Source organism: Aethalodelphis obliquidens, unplaced genomic scaffold (genome assembly GCF_003676395.1).
Source record: "Aethalodelphis obliquidens isolate GAN/ISIS:26980383/991018 unplaced genomic scaffold, ASM367639v1 scaffold56, whole genome shotgun sequence".
Classification (NCBI taxonomy): Eukaryota; Metazoa; Chordata; class Mammalia; order Artiodactyla; family Delphinidae; genus Aethalodelphis; species Aethalodelphis obliquidens.
This window is the reverse complement of record NW_020838000.1, coordinates 6,415,048-6,436,179: the sequence shown is the minus strand read 5'-3', so window position 1 is coordinate 6,436,179 and position 21,132 is coordinate 6,415,048. Positions and strand designations below refer to the sequence as shown.

Here is a 21,132-nt window from a genome sequence, read left to right as displayed (position 1 = left end):
ATTACCAAGAAATGGGCGGCACTTATGAAGACTCAAGGAGTCGTAAAAAATAGAAGTCGAGTTCTGGAATGAGCGATGGGCTTGAACCATGGCTCCATCCCTCCCCAGTTCTGTGTGTGTGTTAGAGCTCTCACCTCGCCTCCTGGACCTTCTGTTTCTTCCTCTGCCCGGTCCCATGGCTGTTGTGTGTCCCCTCAGGTGGCCCGTGCCTGGCGTCTGGCGCACAGCACAGGCGCTGGGAAGATGCTACTCATGCTTTCCCCCCAACCCACGCCCTCCAAAACTCAAGTCACTGCCAGCGCGCGACTCTTCAGCTGGAGTGTGTGCAGTGGGATGAGAGGGTAGCGATTTGAGGGTCACTTTAGAAAGGGCTCCGAGAGACAGCCGCAGGGTCCTGGCTGGCCCCGCCTCCTCGCCCCAGCCGAGGGCGGAAGGGTGGAGTCCGATGTGGGGAAGGGAAGCGGCGAGGGGCTTGAGTGAGCCTGTCCTGCAACCTGCCGATTTCTAGGCTGGACGGAGATCAGGAGCCTCTGTAAATAATAAATAAGGGAATGAAGGTAGATATACCTCCCGTCTACCCCTCCTCCCCCGCCCCCCCACCCCCGGGCTTCCCCACCACCGCCGTGTTGAGGAAGAAAGGGAAGCAGAGAGGAACAACCTGTGAACATTATCACAAGCGAGACTTGTTTCGACCACGTGGGAATTTAAAAAACCACACGCCGCTGCGGCATGGTGTGTCACTGATACCATCTTCTCCAAAATAGGTCCTGTTACAGCTGCAGGCACCACGTGGCGTGTCAGTGAACCTCAGGAGTTGGACTGTTGGTTCAGCATGTAATTTACAGCAGTTGTAGCCATTAGGACCGAGGGGCGGAAAACTCGTGGAGTGCACATCAGCATGAAGATGGGGAGAAACAGGATTCTCTGTGGAAGAGAATAGACTCAGAAAACGATTATGTTCCTCACAAAGCTAACCTGTGAGGATCTAGCCAATAAAAAATTAAATGCAGACTGAACAGTAGAACTGCTTAAATTACTTATCCTCTCTGTTCTGACTTAAGGAAAAACGTAAATATTTTATATGTTAAAAATATCTGGTATATTAATGTTAATATACTTAACCATAATAATTTATATAAGTATATATTAAATATACCTTTATATGTCCCCCAGAAATCACTGTGGTGTTGGAAAAAAATCTGGACAAATATTTTGAAATTCCTTGAATTCCGTGATGGTGTGCTAATATAATTTCACGAGGAAATAACTGGAAAATAAAGTGTCAAAAGAATACGACTTCTTACAATACATCTGACCAACAGAATATGCTAAAGGAAAGTGGCAAATAATTAGCCTTAGATTTTCAGTTGTGCAGACCTCAAAATTAGAGGTCATGCCTGTACTGGGGAGATGCATTGTAAGAATACTGAGCAAGTTAGATATAACTAAATTGATTTTGGTGAAACAGTTGTATGTAACTACTGCTGTATGAGGTTATAGCCTGTCACCATGCTTCCTGGGCGTTCATAATTAGGTGTGTAAATCTAGGGCAGTATTTATCACAGAGCGTGGCAAGGACAGTGGATTGGCGCTCCGGAGACCTAGCTTCTAGTGTGGTTTCTAAAAGTAACTAGCCTTTAGTTTGGGAGAACTGGGAGAGGTCACTTAATTGCTGAAAACCTTAGGATTTTCAGTCCAGCAAGTAGGTAGGATGACATGGTCTTCTGCAGTCAAGTTCTCCAATTCTGTTCACGTTTTAAAGAAAGCAAAGTGGTTGCAAATCACCACGATGCCGTTAAGAAGTCAGAGACAGTTGTTTGAACCATCAGTCAATTGCACGCCCATGCCGTCACCGTTAGGCATACAAAGATCCCTGAGCTGTCCTTTCACTTCTTTGGAGAAGACCTGAAACCAGTCGTTTAGGTATAATCCTCTCCTCCAGGTTAGTCTTTGGGGGAGCGTGTGAGCAGTGACAAGGCACACATTCATTCCCGTTTCCTTCTTTCTGTCTCACCACACGCCTGGACTGTGTCATTTACTAGAGCAGTCCCCGAAACACCACACGCTGACTCATCTTCTGTCTTTTCATACTGTGCCCTTACAGATTTATAAAATAAGATTAGTCTTGCAAGTAAAAACAAAACTAAACTACAAAGTGTAAACTGAGGTCTATAAAAATGATTCTCAGAGGAAATGAATGGCAACCTATTATTTGAAAATTTTTACTAGATAATAATCTATGCTGCCTTCCTCTACTCTGGGGAGAGTGAATGACCTATTAAGCACTTTGGGACATGAATTTATGAATTTATGATAGTATTTATAACCTATCATTGCCATAGCAGAAAGAGCATCTGTCTTTAAGTAGGGTCTCTGACATCTGTGACCCCTATAGATGGAAATGCTCTTTTAGACACAAAATCAGCACTGCCAAATAGGATATAATATGATCCACAAAAGTGAGCCGCATATGTGATTTAACATTTCCTCGTAGCTACATTAAAAAAATAAACACAGGACATTAATTTTAATAGTGTTTTATTCACCCAGTATATAAAAATATTATCACTTCACCATGGAATCAATATGAACAATTATTAATGATGTATTTTACTTTTGTATTTTTGGTACTGAGTCTTCCAAATCCAGTGTGTGTTTTATACTTAAAGCACATTTTAATTCATTCACTAAATTTTAAGTGGTTAAAGATAAATGGGGTTCTACCAAAACAGTAAAGTTTTGTTTAATGGAAAAATATTTCACAGCATTTCCATTTGAAAGGAAATTTTATTTATTTTATTTTTTCCTTTATGTATTTTTAAATTTCAGTATAGTTGATTTACAATGGTGTGTTAGTTTCAGGTGTACAGCAGAGTGATTCAGATATATTGATATATATATAAATCTATTCTTTTTCAGATTCTTTTCCATTATGGTTTATCATAGGCTAGTTCCCTGTGCTCTACAGTAGGCCCTTGTTGGTTGAAAGTAAATGTTAAGTTGATTAAAATTAAGTAACATTAAAAATGAAGCTCTTTGGGACTTCCCTGGTGGCGCAGTGGTTAATAATCCTCCTACCAATTCAGGGAACACAGGGTTTGAGCCCTGGTCTGGGAAGATCCCACATGCCGTGGAGCAACTAAGCCCATGCGCCACAACTACTGAGCCTGCGCTCTAGAGCCCGCAAACCACAACTACTGAGCCTGTGTGCCACAACTATTGAAGCCTGCGTGCCTAGAGCCCATGCTCCGCAACAAGAGAAGCCACCACAATGAGAAGCCTGCGCACCACAACAAAGAGTAGCCCCCTCTCGCCACAACTAGAGAAAGCCCGCACACAGCAACGAAGACCCAACACAGCCAAAACTTAAATAAATAAATAAATTTATGAAAAAAAAATTAAGCTCTTCAAGAAAACAAACTTATGGTTACCAAAGGCGAAAGGAGTGGGAGGGATAAATTAGGAGTTTGGGATTAACATATACACACTACTATATATAAAACAGATAAATAACAAAGTCCTACTGTATAGCACAGGGAACTATATTCAGTATTTTGTAATAGCCTATAAGGGAAAAGAATCTGAAAAAGAATTATATATTCACATGTATGTATATACACATATGTGTATATATAAAACTGAATCACTTTGCTGTGCATCTGAAACTAATATAATATTGTAACCTAACTGTACTTCAATAAAAAAAGAAGAAGAAAGAAAAAACATTAAGCTCTTCATTTGTACAAGTGCTGAGTAGTTACATGTGGCTGGTGGCTACTGTATCAGCACAGGTATACAACAGTCTCATCATCATAGAGGCTTTATTGGACAGTACTGGTCTAAATCCTTAAATCCTTATATATCTTCCATTGCAGCAGATTGGACATACTTCTAATATTATTAACATTTACAAACAATCTGATGATAGCCTAAGTCTCATGAAATTGAACTGATGATTATGGTTTGTGATGACATTTGTAGTTTCATAATTAGTTCCCTGGGAGCTGGCCTCCCTTCAACTCCAAATATTTTAACTTCATTTAGTGGCCACAGGCTAACTTCCAGCAAAGATTGGCTTCGAAGGTGATGAATTTCTATGTGAAGTGCCTTATGGATTACAAAATCAGTTAACCTCCTAGCTCCTTCTGCTCCCAAGGTCGCTGTTTCCGACTTGACAAGATACAGTGCAGCCCTTAAGATGCCCATCTGGGTATTGTGTCATAAAATGACATTTGGGTGTGAATTACTAAGACAGAAAGGTTGAGAGGAGAACAGAAATAGTAGCAGGGTTTTAAGGTTAATTTTGAATCCAGGTAGATGAACTAACACTAATGAAAGGTTTCTTCCCCAAATATGAAACAGTCCCACCCCATACACAGGAGAACTAAGAAGTAATACAGAATAAGATAAAAAATAAGTCAAGGAGCATGAGTAAGTGAATATTGTTCCACTCTTTATTGAGGGGCTGACAGTTCATTGGGGTGTCCTTCAGCAGTCTGGGCGCATTGGAGCACGGCCCCCTGTCTTAAACTAAGATCAGGAAGGCACACAGGGAGGAGTGGGTTTTATTTGGGGAAAGCAGTCCTGTCCTGGAAGAGGATGTTTGGGTCTGCTACCAAGGAGCAGGACCTGGGCAGTGAAGCCTCGACCCTTGACCCTGGTCTCTGCTGCCCTCTGCGCCCCACTGTGTGCCCATGTTGCTGGGAATTTCAGGGCTTGCATCTCCGGGTGACCCTGGAGAAGGTGGGTCCCTTGTGGGTGGACGTTCATGTTTTAGCTTCTCTTGGCTGAACGAGCTTTCTAAATCATATGCTCTGCATAGCCCGTGCGCCCCAGAACTGTGATCAGGTTTCAGGAAAGCCCTGGTTTCCCTCTGGGAACTCCTCCAGCCCTGTGCAACGCTGAAATGCATTTTTGACTTTGAGTCTGAGTCATTGAAAACGTACCTAAGCAACAGATGGTGGAAGCTCATTACTTCCTGCGTTTTGACTGAGTTTTGAACAGTCTTGAAGATCTTTATCTTCCCACCAAAGCTGTGGAGGTATGTGAATGCTGCGTAGGCATTTTAAAGAAGCCTTACATTTTACTTAGAGGATTAGATGGGGGAGTTCTGATTCTTCTGCAAAAGGGACTGCCTCGGTTTCCCCTTTCATTCCTCCTCCTATTTAAAGGATGCTGCAGAACGGAATGATTCTAGTAGAACTGGACCCAAGTGGCTATGGCCGGGTGAGCTAACCTACTAGCTGGTGGTGATACTTCTGCTCGTCACTGCAGACCTGGCCTCTCCTGCTGAGGTTGATGATACAGAGTAGCCGTCCTTGGGTGTTCCACATGGTCTGGGGCTTAAGGGATACTGATGGCGTGCTCTCCTCTGGTTGCAGGTGGCTGTGTTACTGCAACGTGCCCCAGTTCTGTGACAGTCTGCCTCGGTACGAGACTGCCCAGGTGTTCGGGAGAACCTTGCTCCGCTCTGTCTTCACCGTGATGAGACGACAGCTCCTGGAACAGGCGAGGCAGGAAAAAGACAAACTGCCACTGGAGAAACGGACTCTAATCCTCACCCATTTCCCAAAGTAAGGGAGTGGTCTTGTGGGTCTTTGATGCAAGGGCTTAAAACTGATGGATACACAGCAAAGCCTGCCTCAGTGACACAATCAGGAGGGGTAGGAAAGAGGGACCCCATCTTTCTCAGCTCCCTCTGGGAGCCTCCATGGGTACTTTCCAGCCCATCTGAGATGAGCTTGACTCTGTACGACTGGTCCCTTAGCCTCGCCTCATTCCACCTGAGTCTCATGGGGCTGGGGGGTGGGGTGGGGGTGGTTGCGGGGGGAATGCTTTGTTTTGTATATTCAGCTGCCAGGATGCTAGTGGGGGGTGGGAAAGGTGGTGCAGAAGCCATTTCCATCTTCCCAGAAGTGGTGCAGGAGAAGTCAGGTGGCTGGTTCTTCCGTCCCATGTCTCCAGCCATTTCCTTTTTTTAATTTTTTGGCCCACCATGCGGCATGTGGGATCTTAGTTCCCCGACCAGGGATTGAACCCGCGCCCCTTGCATTGGAAGCACGGAGTCTTAACCACTGGACCTCCAGGGAAGTCCCATCCAGCCCTTGCTAAGATTGGCGGATCAGTCCCGTCTCAGCTAGAGTGAACTAGACCCCAAGAGCGGGGCCGGCTGGGAATAGAGAGGCCTCCTTCAGAATGATCCCTGTTCCTGTGTACTCAGTTTCTTGTGGAATGTGCATGCTCTTGTGCACCTTTGCTTCTCACACCTGCCAGAACTCCAACATGTGAATAATCATTTAAACGTTTTTCAAATACACGCAACGTGTCAAAGGGATAGGAAGTTGCAGTGCCACACCATTGGCCTTGGAAATGAATTTTCAGTGCGAAGAACCCAAAATTTAAGCTAAGAGGCTGGGTGCTGGTGAGAGGCTGGGGGTGCAGGTGATGGCTTGTCATGGAGCAGTGACAGCAAGACAGGAAGGAGGCAGTTCATTCTGCCTGGAAGCACCGGTCTGCAGGGGTGGAAGGTATCATTTGAAAAGGCATTCTAGGTCTGATAGAGTTCTGCCATGGAGAACTGCGAGATAGCAGAGTTTCAGAGAGGAGCCATTATAGTCTTTGAGCAAAGATTGATGAAATCCTGTTTTATCTGAGAAACTGGATTTTTATTATTATTACTATTTCTGGTTTACCCAATTTGTATCTCAGGAAAGATGATAGTTTTAATTTTTAAAAATAAGTGAGGCCCAGGGCTTCCCTGGTGGCGCGGTGGTTGAGAGTCCGCCTGCCGATGCAGGGGCCACGGGTTCGTGCCCCAGTCCGGGAAGTCCCACATGCCGCGGCGCGGCGGGGCCCGTGAGCCATGGCCGCTGAGCCTGCGCGTCCGGAGCCTGTGCTCCGCAACGGGAGAGGCCACAACAGTGAGAGGCCCGTGTACGGCAAAAAAAAAAAAAAAATAAGTGAGGCCCAAAACAAACAATAACAAAAATGGTTTTCTGATGAAAATGGACTGAACAATTTTTTTTTTTTTTTTTTTGCAGTTTAACACGAATCTCAAACATTACGTAGAGGATAATTCTAATGAGCTTTAGCTGAACGTCCAATATTTGAACATAAGTCCTAGCCACCTGATTTTCAGTATTTCCTGAAGGCAACCAGCACACGAGACTGAGGCAGGACATGGACCCTTTGGTATCCTCCAGGGAGGAAGGTTCAGAAGCACTTAAACTGCAGTTTGAATGTTGCCCCTCAATGGGTAATGAACTCTGGGCAAGCTCATGTATTTCAGTGGCTGCCTTTTAACTGTTCTAAGCTTCTTTCCATAGAGATTAAAGCAGTTTTCTTATTTCTCTATTACATTTGCCACATAAGTAGCATTTCACGTGTTCAGATTATAGTAGTCGTTCTGTCTCTGAGCCAAGGGACAAAGAGGACCCCTCTCCCGTCCCCCCTCACACCTTTTGTGGTGCTTAAAGGGAAATTTTAATTACCTTGCATAGTAGCAATTTTTTTTCCCCCATAGCAAACTCAGTTTGCTTCTTGCAGGTATTTGCTAATTATAGTGTTATGTTCATTCAGCCCATAGTTCTGGCATGCTTATGCTGTTCAGCTGAAAAATCAGTGTTGCTTTCTTTTTATCTCTGTTACTAATGGTAGGGTAAAACTACCACCCACTTCTCCTTTTAAATCCCTTTTCATTGAATCTGACAACATTTGAGGCTGTTAGGGATTTATACCTGCAGATTTGGCGGCAGAATCTCATACTGAAGCCGGAGGTGCCATTTGCATCTTGGGCACCAGCTCAAGGGGAGGGCTGCAGACTGCTTCTCACACCTGGTGAGATCGCCGTGCTTCTCAGATGCATCTTCAGAGCTTACATCCTTATCTTCCTGCTCTTCGTATGTTGCCGCTTCTTCTGCTTGGCTTTAACGTGTGCCTTTCCCCGACGCCACCCCCATCCACCTATTTACACGGTTGTTTTTAAAAACTTTAGTATCTGCATTTCATTCTAAAAGTGATGAATGGACATGTTGATGAAAATTTGATGCACAGGGAACAAAGAAGCAAAAGACCACTATAACCCTACCACTGTGATATACTTTTTGTGCTTTTAGATATTTCAGTTTTTTCTCCGTGTACTGCGTTCTTTTATTCTATATATAATTTTGTATTCTCTGTATATAAAACAAGCGTTTTCTCATAGCATTAGATGAGCCTGTTCTTTATTTTATTGAAATAACTAAATGTATGTATGTGTATATATATATGTATGTGTGTATATATATATATATATATATATATAAAATATAACACACACATGATTATTTTCCTAAATTATTAATGGCATTCTTCTTTGGTGAGTCTCTTTAGGGCTTTGTGAAGTGTTCCCATTATATAATTACTGATAAAGAAGGAGCCTGGAAAAGGAAAGGAAATTTACTTCTGTGATAAAGGGCAGTTGGGGAAATCTTGAGGGCTGTGTGAGGTGAAGGCAGGGTCTGCTTAGCACAAGGGGGAAATGCACCGAGAACCTTCCGTCTTGTCAGCAAGGTCAGAATGTGACCTTAGTAAGGATCTTACCTCCTGTTGCTGTCAGTCTTTCTGTGTTAGATAAGAAACATACTAAAGTGTTTTAAAGAATAAGTTAATGGTGGCTTGCTTGGCAAAAGGCGACTCATGTCGTTTCTGTAAACCATGAATTACACAACTGAGTGCAGGTAGATGTTCACGCAAATGGTACCTTATTCTTAAATCTTCTGAGTATGAACAGCAAGTCAGAAGACCCTCAGGACCTTTCCCCACCTGTCTTCACTTCCAAAAACGCAACCTCTCCCACCCCGAGACCTTCTGAAGTCTTGCCGGATTTGATTAATGAGAAGACTAGTGGCACTTTCAGTAATTGTGATGATGATGATGATGATGATGTTAATGTAGGTCCTTGATCAGTTGTCCATACTTGGTCTGTTTCTCAGTTCAAGTTTTAAGGTAACTTGACACCTTTATAAAGGTAACATAACACATGGGCTATACATTATCATAGCTTTAGGGGTGGGGGCAGGTCCCCCAAAGCAAATCCATTTATAAAGACTGTAAGTAGTCTTACGTATGTTTTGTTGCCAAATGGATTAGGGAAAATACTTTTTTTAAGGGCTTTTGGATTTCAGAATTTCAGAGACAGGATAGTAGACGTATATACTAGCTAACCTTTATTACATCATTGCAGTGTAAACTTCTTGAGGGCAAGACGAGGTTGTGTTCCCTCTACCCTCCAGCACCTGGCACAGCACCTGGCATGTGGTGGGCATTCAGTGTTTGTTGAGTGAATGAATGAGCACTTCCTAAGGGGTCATCACCATTTGAAGCATGACATTAGTGTACTCCTCACTACCATCTTCTGTAGGAGTTACTGTTGATATTTCCATTTTATAAAAGTGGAACCAAGGAAGAGGAAAGTTAAGAACTTGTTCCAAGGTCACACAAATAATAAGTGGTGAGTTTGGTAATTGGATTTTAGAACCCAAGCTCTTAGCCATTATTCTGTACCCCTCCATGAGAATTAATGTGCCTTAAAAAGAGGCTTTCAGGAAGACATTCCAGTACTAGGAGTATAGATTTGTGTTGGTATTTTAATCATAGTTCTTCTATTTTGGGGCACATAAGAACTGTCCAAGGTACTTATCAAAAATCAGTTGCCCAGACCATTCTCCCAGACTCCGATTCAGTAAGCTTAGGTGGGGTTTGGGTATCTATACTCTTACCAAGGTATTCGGGTGATTTCTGTGGGCCCCCAAAACTTGAGATCTGTTTGTTTATAACACGACAGGAAATATAACGTAGTAATTAATCACACGTTCTGATCTTGGCCCTGCAATTTACTGGTTGTGGGACTTTGTACCAGTTATTGAGCCTCTCTGTGCCTGAAGTTTTTCCATCTGTAAAATGGGTACAATAATGGATCCTATCTCATAGGTTGTTAGGAAGATCAAATGAGTTAATATACACCAGCTACTTAGAGCGGTGTCTATCCTATAGTAAGAGCTAGGTATGTGTGTGATAAATAAAAATAAAATACGTAACTCATTGGGTTGATGTGAAGATTCAATAAGAAGTTCTTACCCAGAGAAAACCATAATTCAAAAAGACACATGCACCCCAATGTTCATAGCAGTACTGTTTACAATAGCCAGGACAGGGAAGCAACCTAAATGTCCATCGACAGAGGAATGGATAAAGGAGACGTGGTACATATATCCAATGGAATATTACTCAGCCATAAAAAGGAATGAAATTGGGTCATTTGTAGAGTCATGGATGGACCTACAGAGTGTCATACTGAGTGAAGTAAGTCAGAAAGAGAAAAACAAAATACTGTATATTAAGGCATATATGTGGAATCTAGAAAAATGGTATAGATGATCTTATTTGCAAAGCAGAAATAGAGACACAGAAGTAGAGAACAAATGTATGGATACCAAGGGGGAAAAAGGGGGCTGGTGGGAGGAATTGGGAGATTGGGATTGACACATATACACTATTGATATTATGTATAAAATAGGTAACTAATGAGAACATACTGTGTAGCACAGGGAACTCTACTTTATGCACTGTGGTGACCTAAATGGGAAGGAAATCCAAAAAAGAGGGGATATATGTATATGTATAGCTGATTCATTTTGCTGTACAGTAGAAACTAACATAACATTGTAAAGCAACTATACTCCGATAAAAATTAATTAAAAAAAAAAAAAGTTGTTCTTAGGACAGTGCAGGCACATGGCAAGGATTCCATAAATACTATAGTGGCTTTTGTGATGGAAATGACGGTGACAGTGACTGCTCTGTGGAGGGCTGGAATCTGGTTCTGAGATTCCCTGAGGGGGACTGGGTGGAATCCATTTCCACTGATGTAATGCTCTGTGTAGTCTAGCTCGTATCTATCTATGCAGAGCCCAAAGAGAATACATCTGTAGAAATGCATTCTGTTATTAGAATATACCAGGGCTGCCCAACTAAATCATCACTTGAGTCATAATTGACTAGCATATTTCTTCTTTTTTTTTTTTTTTGCGGTACACAGGTCCTTTCACTGTTGTGGCCTCTCCCGTTGCGGAGCACAGGCTCTGGACGCGCAGGCTCAGTGGCCATGGCTCACGGGCCCAGCCGCTCTGCGGCATGTGGGATCCTCCCGGACCGGGGCACGAACCCGTGTCCCCTGCATTGGCAGGCGGACTCTCAACCACTGCGCCACCAGGGAAGCCCCTTGACTAGCATATTTCTAAATTGAAGATGGAATGCTGGTGTTCATGTGATTGCCGTGGGTGGTCAGGGCTTTTGTCCCTCTAGTAATGCATTAGTTTTGACCTCCTGCTTGCCTTTACTCTTGTGCCTAGGTTTCTGTCCATGTTAGAAGAAGAAGTTTATAGTCAAAACTCTCCCATCTGGGATCAGGATTTTCTCTCAGCTTCTTCCAGAACCAGCCAGCTAGGAATCCAAACAGGTAAAAAAAAAATTTTTTTTTGCATAAATCAAAAAACAACCAGGAAGTGTTCGTTACAGTTCACTCTGCATTTATTTGTGTTTTTCATCAAGAATTGAAGACTAGCACCAGCAAAAAAAAAGTAGAAGCTCTGGCAAATCTTGCATCTACATCTCTGTTGGTGAGGAGAGCAGGTGCAAACCAAACAGTTAAAATAACAACAGCTGCTGCGCCTGCTGTGGGAGTTCGCTCAGCCCGCGCCCCACAGCTGTACGGGAGGTTTAAACCCAGGCGGCTCAGGTCTGCAGTCAATGCTGGATCTTTTTGAAGACACTTACAGTCTCGGTCAATGGCCACATATGCCCAGGAATCATGTCTCCGTCTGGTTTCTGAATCTGTGGGGTGTGGTTTGGGCATCAAGTTGCTCTCGTGGATAATGGTAGGATAGTGAGTCTCAGGACGTGAAGTGGGGTCAGGGCGTCAGCTGGCATTGCCTCGGGTCCGCCAGTGGCCTCAGCGAGCATTTTGTGAGGAAGGAAGATGTGTAACTCCTGGAGTCACACTGACCCTAGAAAGAGGGTCTGAATTCCTGCCTTGGATGCTCGGAAAATTTGGAGAAGTTTGGCAAGAGATGCCAAAGCAGTAATTTGTATGTGGCCTTGGGGAAAGATAGAATGCAGAATTTTGATGTCGAATTTTTAGTAGATCTAGTTCAATGCGTCACACGGGGGCTCTTAAGTATTGCCTCCAGCAAAGGGTAATTTTATTCTCGCCTTTCCCCCACCCCCCAGTTTTTTAAATTGAATACATACAGTGAAAGGCAACCTTTTTAGTATGTGGTTCTGTGAATGTTGGCAAACACACGTAGTTAGTTGTGTAACTACCACTACCATCAGAATATAGAAAAAAAAATATATAGGACAACTGCGTCACCCCAGAAAATTCCCTTGTACCCCTTCTGTAGTCCATTCAGTGCTCTAACCCCCAGCTTCGGCAACCACTGATTTGTTTTTTGTCCCTGTAGTTTTGCCTTTTCTAGAATGCCGTATGAGTGGAATCCTAGCGTTCTGACTGGCTTCTTTCACTCAGCATACTGCATTTGAGAAGGTGATTAAAACTTTTTTTTCATCTAGACCCCAAGTTTGGATGCATATAATTAAATCCTTCCAAGCAGAGGACTTAGGGAATGAGGTATTTTGGTTTGGATCAAACCATCTTTGCTTGGCTTCTTGTTACCAGAAACATCTTTTGTGCTGTTTTGTCACCTTAGGTCATAGAATATAATTTCATGTTTCTCTGGTTCAAAACCTGTAGCGCTCTGGGGCTTTTCTGTGCATGGACAGAACTCCAGACCTGAGTGTCAGCATTTCCTGGACGTGCTCTGTGTAGCACCTGGGCATGTGTTCTGTATTTCTCTCTCTGTCCCCATGTTGTTCACTTTGTCTCTGTCTTTATCCTACCTAACTTTCAAATGGCATCTCTCCCACAAACTCTTTCCTGATTCTCCCCATGCCTTCCAGTAAGGGCTGGATCTCCTTTCTTCCGAATGTTCGTGGAAGCTTGATAATATCCTGTCGCCGGTTGTTTAACCTGGCTGCACCGTGGCATCACCCATGTGATGTAAAATACTACTGGTTTCGAATAGTGTTATTTATTTGTGGTATGATTAATTATAGAACTTTATTAATTTGAGATGCTGTCAAGGAAGGGAAGAAAATATATTAAAAACTTAGAAGAATTAAAAAAAATGTTTAGAAACCACCTAAATTTATAGCCTGACTCTTAGTGACTCAGTAAAATATGCCATATAGAGGTTCTTGTTTCAATAAATAGTTAAGAATTGCTTCTATCAGTTTTTGCCAGTAGATGCTTCTGTATGTTTGAAAATAATTTCCTTCTTTCCCACAATTATCTCCTGATTTTCTACAATATTTATGGCACTGGTTTAGATACTGAGAATAGCTATAAATAAAACAAAATGATTTATTTTGAGTAAAAAAAAATACTACTGATCTCTGAGGCCCGTCCCAAGAGGGTGTGATGTAACTGGCCAAAGGCATGGCCTGGACGTGGCCTGGACATCGAGACTTTAAAAACTCCTCAGGTGGCCTGATGTGCAGCAGTCTGAGTCACACAGCACTCACCTCATGCTACCCTCGCCCCCTTTTCTCTGTATGTCTCTGTCTCCTATGAGTGTGACTGCTGCATGGTCAGAGACCCAGTTTTGCCACGAGAATAGCTGATACTTCCAGTAAGTGCTTGCCCTGAGGTTTGCTTCCTGTCTTTGAGCCTTAGCACAAACCATGAGAAGCTGGTGTGATTATCCCCTTTATGTGGATGAGAAATGAGAGCTCAGAGAGGAGCAACCAGTTGCCCAAAGGCAGAGCTCGTGAGTGATGGGACTGGGCTTCACACTGGGTCTAATTCCTGTCTCTTGCCCTGTGTTAAGAGCCAGAGCTCTAACCGCTGCTCTGCACGGCCCCAGTGTGCTTTGCACATGTTCAGGCGAGCGCATGTGGAAGGAATGAGTGAAAAACATGGGCCGGGGACACCAGAGCTATTTGTCAGGGTCATCTTAGTTCTTTTCTGGAGGGCCTTCTGGAGAGGATTCCTCTCTGGGTGAAGACTTCCCTTGACCCTCACCTGCTCATGATGCCTCCCAGTCTGTCCCACTTCCATTGTGTTGTCTGTCATCACACAAGATGGAGAAGGCGGGACGTCTCTGACCCTCTGGGAATTTCAGATTCATCTCTGTGTCTCAGATTGTCACCCAGTTCAGCTGGAGTGTCAGTATTACCTGCCGCCGTCGGAAGCAGGCTGTCTTCTCCTGTTCTGCTGTAATTGCAGTGTGTTCTCTGGGGGAAGAGGAAAGTGTAATCACCTACTTAATTGGCATGTCTGCACATCTATGCAACTGTGATAAATGACATTCATAATGATGGCTCTGAACTTTTGCAAGGTACTCAGATGTCTTCTGAATCACCAGAACTTCCCCTTTGTGTAGAATCGCTCCAGGGTACTTAGAAATTCAGAAGGCTTGTTTGCTGGGAGGAAAGCCGTACAGCCTGGTGCTTTAGTATATTCTGATCCCCCGTTTTTTTCTTTTTCTTCTGGGGGTGATGGTTTCCTCACCTATGTTTTATTTATTTTTATTTAAAAATTGTTTTTATTGTAATGACCTATATGGGAAAAGCATCTAAAAAAGAGTGGGTGTATGTAGATGTATAACTGATTCACTTTGCTGTACGCCTGAAACTAACACAACATTGTGAATCAGTATATTCTGATTCTTTGCATACCAACCGCTGTTCAGTTAGGATCGCTATGGGTCCGTGTCTCTCCGTGGCTTGGTTTACTTACTCCATCACTCTCTTGGCTAACGGGGAAAGTCCCCCGTAGACCACACTGTGGCTGCCTTGACACCAAGATGAATGTGCTCTCTGGGCATCTGTCTGCACTGAGAATGTCCGTGTCCCTCATCAGTCTCACCTCATCAGCTACGGATCAGCAATCACACTAGCACACAACGTCCTGCTTCCTATGAAGGCCTTTTTGAAAAAAGGCAAAACAAAAAGGTTTTGTTTGGAAATACTCTCGAACTTGCAGAAAAGTTACGAAACTAGGACAAAGCAGTCCTGTGTGCTGTATGTTCTTTGTTTAATTGTTAACATTTGCCATACTTGCTTCATCATTTCTCCTGTTTCTCTGTCTCTGCCTCGCTCCATAAATATGTGTGCGTATATGTATGTTTTTTGTCTTCTAAACTATTTGAAAGTTACAAACGTCATGCCCCTCTACTGGCTTCAGTGGGTATCTCTTAAGAGCAAGGACGTTTTCTTATTTAACCGCAGTATAGTTATCGAAGTAAGGGATTTTAACCTTGATGCAATATTATTATCTAATCTATGTGCTGTTTTCCATTTTGCCCCTCATCTCAGTGATGTGGTTTATGGCAATTTCTGTGTCACATCGGGAGGCACGTAACGTTGACCTCTCCCATTATTGCTGGTGTGCAGTTTGATCACTGGCTTAGGGTGGGCTTTAGGAGGTTTCTCCGCTGCAGTGTTACCATTTCTCTTTTTGTAATAAAAAGAACAAAAGTACTTTTGTGGGGAGATACTTTGAGACTATCCTGTCTTTATCAAAATTCTATTCATTGGGACTTCCCTGGTGGTGCAGTGGTTAAGAGTCCGCCTGCCAATGCAGGGGACGCGGGTTTGAGCCCTGGTCGGGGAAGATCCCACATGCCGTGGAGCAACTAAGCCCGTGCGCCACAACTACTGAGCCTACGTGCCACAACTACTGAAGCCCGCGCACCTAGAGCCCGTGCTGCACAACAAGAGAAGCCACCGCAATGAGAAGCCCATGCACTGCAACAAAGAGTAGCTCCCACTTGCCACAACTAGAGAAAGCCCGAGTGCAGCAACGAAGACCCAGCGCAGCCAAAAATAAATAAAAATAAATATTAAAAAAATTATATTCACAGGGTTTAGACTGTACAGATGATTCTTCCCTGAATCAATTATTATATACTGGCTGCTTCCCCCAGCCCCTGCCAACTTCCATCATTCCCTTCTTATTTGTTGGCATTCTCCTGTACGAAGAGTTTCACCTTCTCCCCACTTATTTATGATTTTATCAATTTGGACTCGGATATCTTTATTCTATCCAATGGGTTATAATCCAACCCTGTCTTTCTTATCATGCTCACATTGGCCCCATAGTTTTTATTTTAAAGATGACTTCTTTGGGGTGATGGGCAGGAATGGGATGGTGTCATGTGCACTTGGTTCCTTATTGCCTAAGAAAGAAGTCATTTAATACCTTCTTTTCCTTTTCCTGGGGGCAGTTATCAATCCACCTCCTGTGGCCGGGACAGTTACCTTCAATTCAAACTCAGCTTCCCTTGAGCAACAGAATGGAGGGAGCAACAGTCCTTCCTGTAAAGGTGCTTCGGGGCTTGAGGCAAACCCAGGTAAGCTCTTTGAGGGCATCATAGAGGACTACGATTTGCCCTAGAAGCTTTATTATCTGAGGAGTGCCAAAGGTAGACTTCGAACAGATTGTACATGTCCAGGATCTCAATGGTTGGAACTCAATTTGAGCTGTATTGGTTAGTTATTGCTGTGTAACAAACCCACTCAAAATTCAGAGTCTTAAAACTGTAATCTTTTATTATCATAGCTCACTCATCTTGTGTGTTGCCTGGGAGGTGGCTAATCCCAACTAGTCTCCTTCAGGCTGGGCTTGCATATTTCTCATCCTCCTTCTAGGACCATTGGGTTTCTTCACCTTCCCTTGGGGCAGAATATGTCCCTATTATGGTGGCAGAAGCAGCAGAAAGCAAGAAGAAATACACTTTCTTGAAGCCTAAGCTCGGAACTGGTACCCCATCACACCTGCCTCATTTTGTCATCTAAAGCTAATCACATGGTCAAACTCAAGAGTAAAGGGGTGGGGAAATGTACCCTACTCCTTTTATAGGAAGAACTGCAAAATCACATGGCAGAGCATGGATACAGGAGGGGAAAGAATTTGGCCTTGAATGTAATCTGCCGTGTGGGCAAAAACATCTCTTAATCCTAAAGGCATTTCACAGTTACAGGATGTTTTGAAGGTTGCATTTCTGTCCACAGGCTTGACCTCAGACAAATCTTGGGCATGACCAAAGTTTGACATTAAAGAAATGACATAAAAGGGGGAGAGAAGAGGATTTTGAATGAAGTACTAAGCATTTAGCATTGGTGCCACCACTGTCTCTCCCACGTCCAAGGGAGACATCACTAATTAATCTGGAAACTCTTTGCCAGTGAACTTGGATGCAGCCTAAGATGCTTTCTTATCACATCACTATTAGCAATCTGTCAAGTTTGGGGCATATTGGGTATAAGCCTCAACTCCAAAATAAATAGTTCACAGTGTTAATCTTGGGGAATCTTGGAATTTGAAGGCTTCTTGGTCAAATGACTGAAAATATTCTCACTCACCTCCAATCACAACAAGTAAAAAGTTATGAAAACAAGAACTCAACCAAAACTGTTTAGTAAGTAACGTATAATATTTGGAGAAGCATCTTGTGTAGACGAGATACTTGACATTGCTGTGCTTCTTTTTAGCTAAAGTTGATGGGAATGCTCTATGGAACATGCTTAGTGGGATTCCTACCTGAGGAATAAATTAGATTTGAACATCTAAAAATTAAAAAAATTTTAATTGTAAAAATGAATGCATTATGACAGAAGGAAAAAAAAGAAAGAAAGAAAAACCAAACATGATAATAGAAGGGACAGAAAGCCACCATGTAATCTAAGGAGGAAGGTGGGAGAGAGTTCTCCTTGCCTTCACCTGGCCTTTCCCAGCATGTAACATATTGAGAGTATACCTACTTCAAAGGCCAGTGGCCCTACTCACTTTGTGAGGCATCATTTTAAGGCAAAAAAGCATTGTGAGAGATAGTGAGGGTCATTTTGTGATTAAAAAAATTAAATTCACCGGGAAAATAAAACAGTTCATGGGCTTCCCTGGTGGCACGGTGGTTGAGAGTCCGCCTGCCGATGCAGGGGACACGGGTTCGTGCCCCGGTCCGGGAAGATCCCACATGCCACGGAGCGGCTGGGCCCGTGAGCCATGGCCGCTGAGCCTGCGCTCTAGAGCCTGTGCTCCGCGACGGGAGAGGCCACAACAGTGAGAGGCCCGCGTACCGCAAAAATAAAACAACAACAACAACAAAAACCAAAACAATTCATGAGTATATTTCAAATATATAGACATATATACATGACATGCATATGACCACGTATATCTATACATACATACATGCAAACATATATGAAGAGGGAGAATTAACAGAACTGCAAAGAGAAATAATCACTTCAAACCAACCAACAGTTGAAGTCTGGAAGAAACATCTCTGATTCATTCATAGATCAAGCAGACAAAACTGTCAGTAAGGACAGAAGCCCTGCAAACACGATCAACAAGATTAATCTAACATATGTGTAGAGAGCACTCAAAATCGGAAAAAGGCACATTCTTTCCAAGAAGACACTTAATTTACAAATAATTGGTCAAGTCTTCGTCCATAAAGCAAGTTTTGAAAAATTTTGACCTTTGGTATCATATGGACCATGTTCTCTGACCACAAAGTGATAACTAGACTCACCCCTTAATATGCAAATGAAGAGACACATGCTTTAATAACTCATATATCAAGTTAAAAAATTACCATGGAAAATAGAAACTATTTAGAATAGATCTACGGTTGGCAGTTACTGTGAGACCTCCTCCCTTCTCTCTCCTGCCTTCCACTGTGCCCCTCCCCTGGTACATGGAGGGTTGACGTCCACACCTGTCAGTGTTATTAGAAAATTAGTTGGATTGGTTGGCATGTGCTTTGTGGTCAAAATAACCCATCGTTTACCCTTTTATTTTGATTTTCAAGGAGAAAAGAGGAAAATGAACGACTCTCATGTTTTGGAGGAGGCCAAGAAACCCCGAGTGATGGGCGATATTCCACTGGAATTAATCCACGAGGTCATGTCCACCATCACGGACCCTGCAGCGATGCTCGGGCCAGAGGTCAGCAGGGTGAACCTAGGCAGCCAGCTGGTGGACCCCTTCTACTCTCCGGGCCACTCCAGCTGTTGGGAATGGGGATGGTATTGCCAAGAGAGAGCATGTCACACTACCCTGGTTTGCATTTTGCCTGGTGGTCCGGGTTGGAAAGGCAAGAAAAGCTGATGGAGAGCTGATTCCCCTTGATGACTGTCAGATCACGGGGAAACACAATCTCACGCAGCTGAAGGCATTTCTCCTTCAACTTTTTATCTTGAAAAATTTAAACCCTCATAAATGTTGCAAAAAACTCCATGATAAAGATCCAGAGACTCTTTATTTAGATTCACCAATTGTTAACATGCCTCATTTACTTTCCCTCTGTCGCGCTCACTCTCCTGTGAAGCATTAGGAACCATTTCAGAATTCAATACAGATGTCATAACACTTCACCCCTAACTGTATTTGCATGTGTCTCCTAAGACTGAGACTGTTCATTCACATTACCTCAATGCAGTTATCACCTCCAGCAAATTTAGCCAGGTTACAGTATTATCTAATGTATGGGTTGGCAGTCTACAGCCTGCGGGCCAAATCCAACCCACTTGCTGATGTGTAAATAAAGTTTAATTGAAGTGTATTGTCTGTGTCTGCTTTGCACTACAAAAGCAGATCTGAATTATTAAGATAGGGGAAGACTGACTGCAAAGCCTAAGATAGTTGTCCTCTGGCCCTTTATAGAAAAGTTTGCTTAGACAAAGTTATATTAGACCGTTGGCCTAATGTACAGCCCATATCCAAATTTCCCGTATATCCAAATTCTGTCCATTATAACACTTGCTGCTGTTGTTGGAAGATCAGTCAGGGATCACGCACTACATTTAGTTCTTATCTCTTCACCTCTTTTTTTTTTTTTTTTTTTTTTGGTCACGCTGTGTGGCTTCCGGGATCTTAGTTCCCTGACCAGGGATTGAACCTGTGCCCCCGGCAGTGGAAGCATGGAGTCTTAACCACCGGACCACCAGGGACTTCCCCTCTTCACCTCTTTAGTCTCCTTTATTCTAGAACAGTTCCCCAGCCCTCTTTTGGTCTTTTGTGGCAGCACTGTTGTTGCAGAGTCCTGGTCACTGGTTTTGCATAATGTCCCTCTACCTGGATTTGTCTGTTTACCCATGATTAGATTCAAGTAAAGCAATTCTGGTAAAAGTACTGCTGTCAGTCTCATTGTGTCCTCTCCAGGGGCAAAGCAGTTTAAGACGTTTCTGACAGCTTCCAGAAAATGAAGCAATGGCTCGGAGATTATTTTGCAAAACCTCTTTAAACATTTTTTTACTATGGCTCTGCTAGATCAAAATATCCATTTTTAATGTGTCATGTTTCCTTAGAGGTTTATTTCATGGTAGTGAGATAATTCAGAGAACCAGAATGTTGTTAAGAGAGAGATCTTCTTATAAAATTGTTCTTTCCATTTCCTTCTAGATATCCAGACCTGGGGACTTATGACTGTAGTACCTTTTGTGTACTTGTCTCCTGGGGATTTAGTAACGTCACGGATTAGTTTAGCTCAGTTTTTCCAACTATAAAATGTGGATGTAGTCACACATTTCAGGATGTGTTGGGTGGCTTTAGTAGTGTCCTGGAGTTGACTTGTACTGGCGTGCGCAAGGCAACTGTTACATTTTCAGGAATTTTGTGTACTGGTTGTTAAATATGTTGGTAGCTTGAAACTGACCGCAGTGGCCTCTGGGCCCCGGGGCAACGCCATAGACCAGTGAAATGAGCATGTGCCGCCAATGGGCTTTTCTCCCTTGGGGAGCTGTTGTTTGAACGCTGACCTGCACCCCACTTAGTGCTGGCACAAGGTTGTGCTGTGAGCTGTGGTTGAGCGTGGTCAACGGAGACTCCCGTGCAAAGAAAACCATCTTCCAAGAAGAGGTGCTGACAGTATAAATAAGACTGCCGCTATTGGGCCTGTACTGGGATCTGTCATCCCGAGGGTGCTATAACGCTCAGCCAGATGGAGTTCCTAAAAACCAGGGGCCGGCAAACTGTAGCCCTCAGGCCAGATCCAGTCTGCCTTCCCCGCTTTTAAGTAAAGTTTT

The 21,132-nt window shown here is 43.3% G+C and overlaps 1 protein-coding gene across 3 annotated transcripts in view; it reads left to right on the top strand.

The window, feature by feature from the left end:
- Positions 1-21,132, top strand: part of KAT2B (lysine acetyltransferase 2B) — a 102,754-nt gene that overhangs the window by 57,820 nt on the left and 23,802 nt on the right. For all 3 annotated transcript variants that reach the window (XM_027086533.1, XM_027086535.1, XM_027086534.1), the window contains 4 exons: positions 5,382-5,573; positions 11,391-11,497; positions 16,326-16,451; positions 18,918-19,054. In XM_027086533.1, the coding sequence (XP_026942334.1) occupies positions 5,382-5,573; positions 11,391-11,497; positions 16,326-16,451; positions 18,918-19,054 (562 nt within the window). The remainder of the gene's footprint in view (positions 1-5,381; positions 5,574-11,390; positions 11,498-16,325; positions 16,452-18,917; positions 19,055-21,132) is intronic.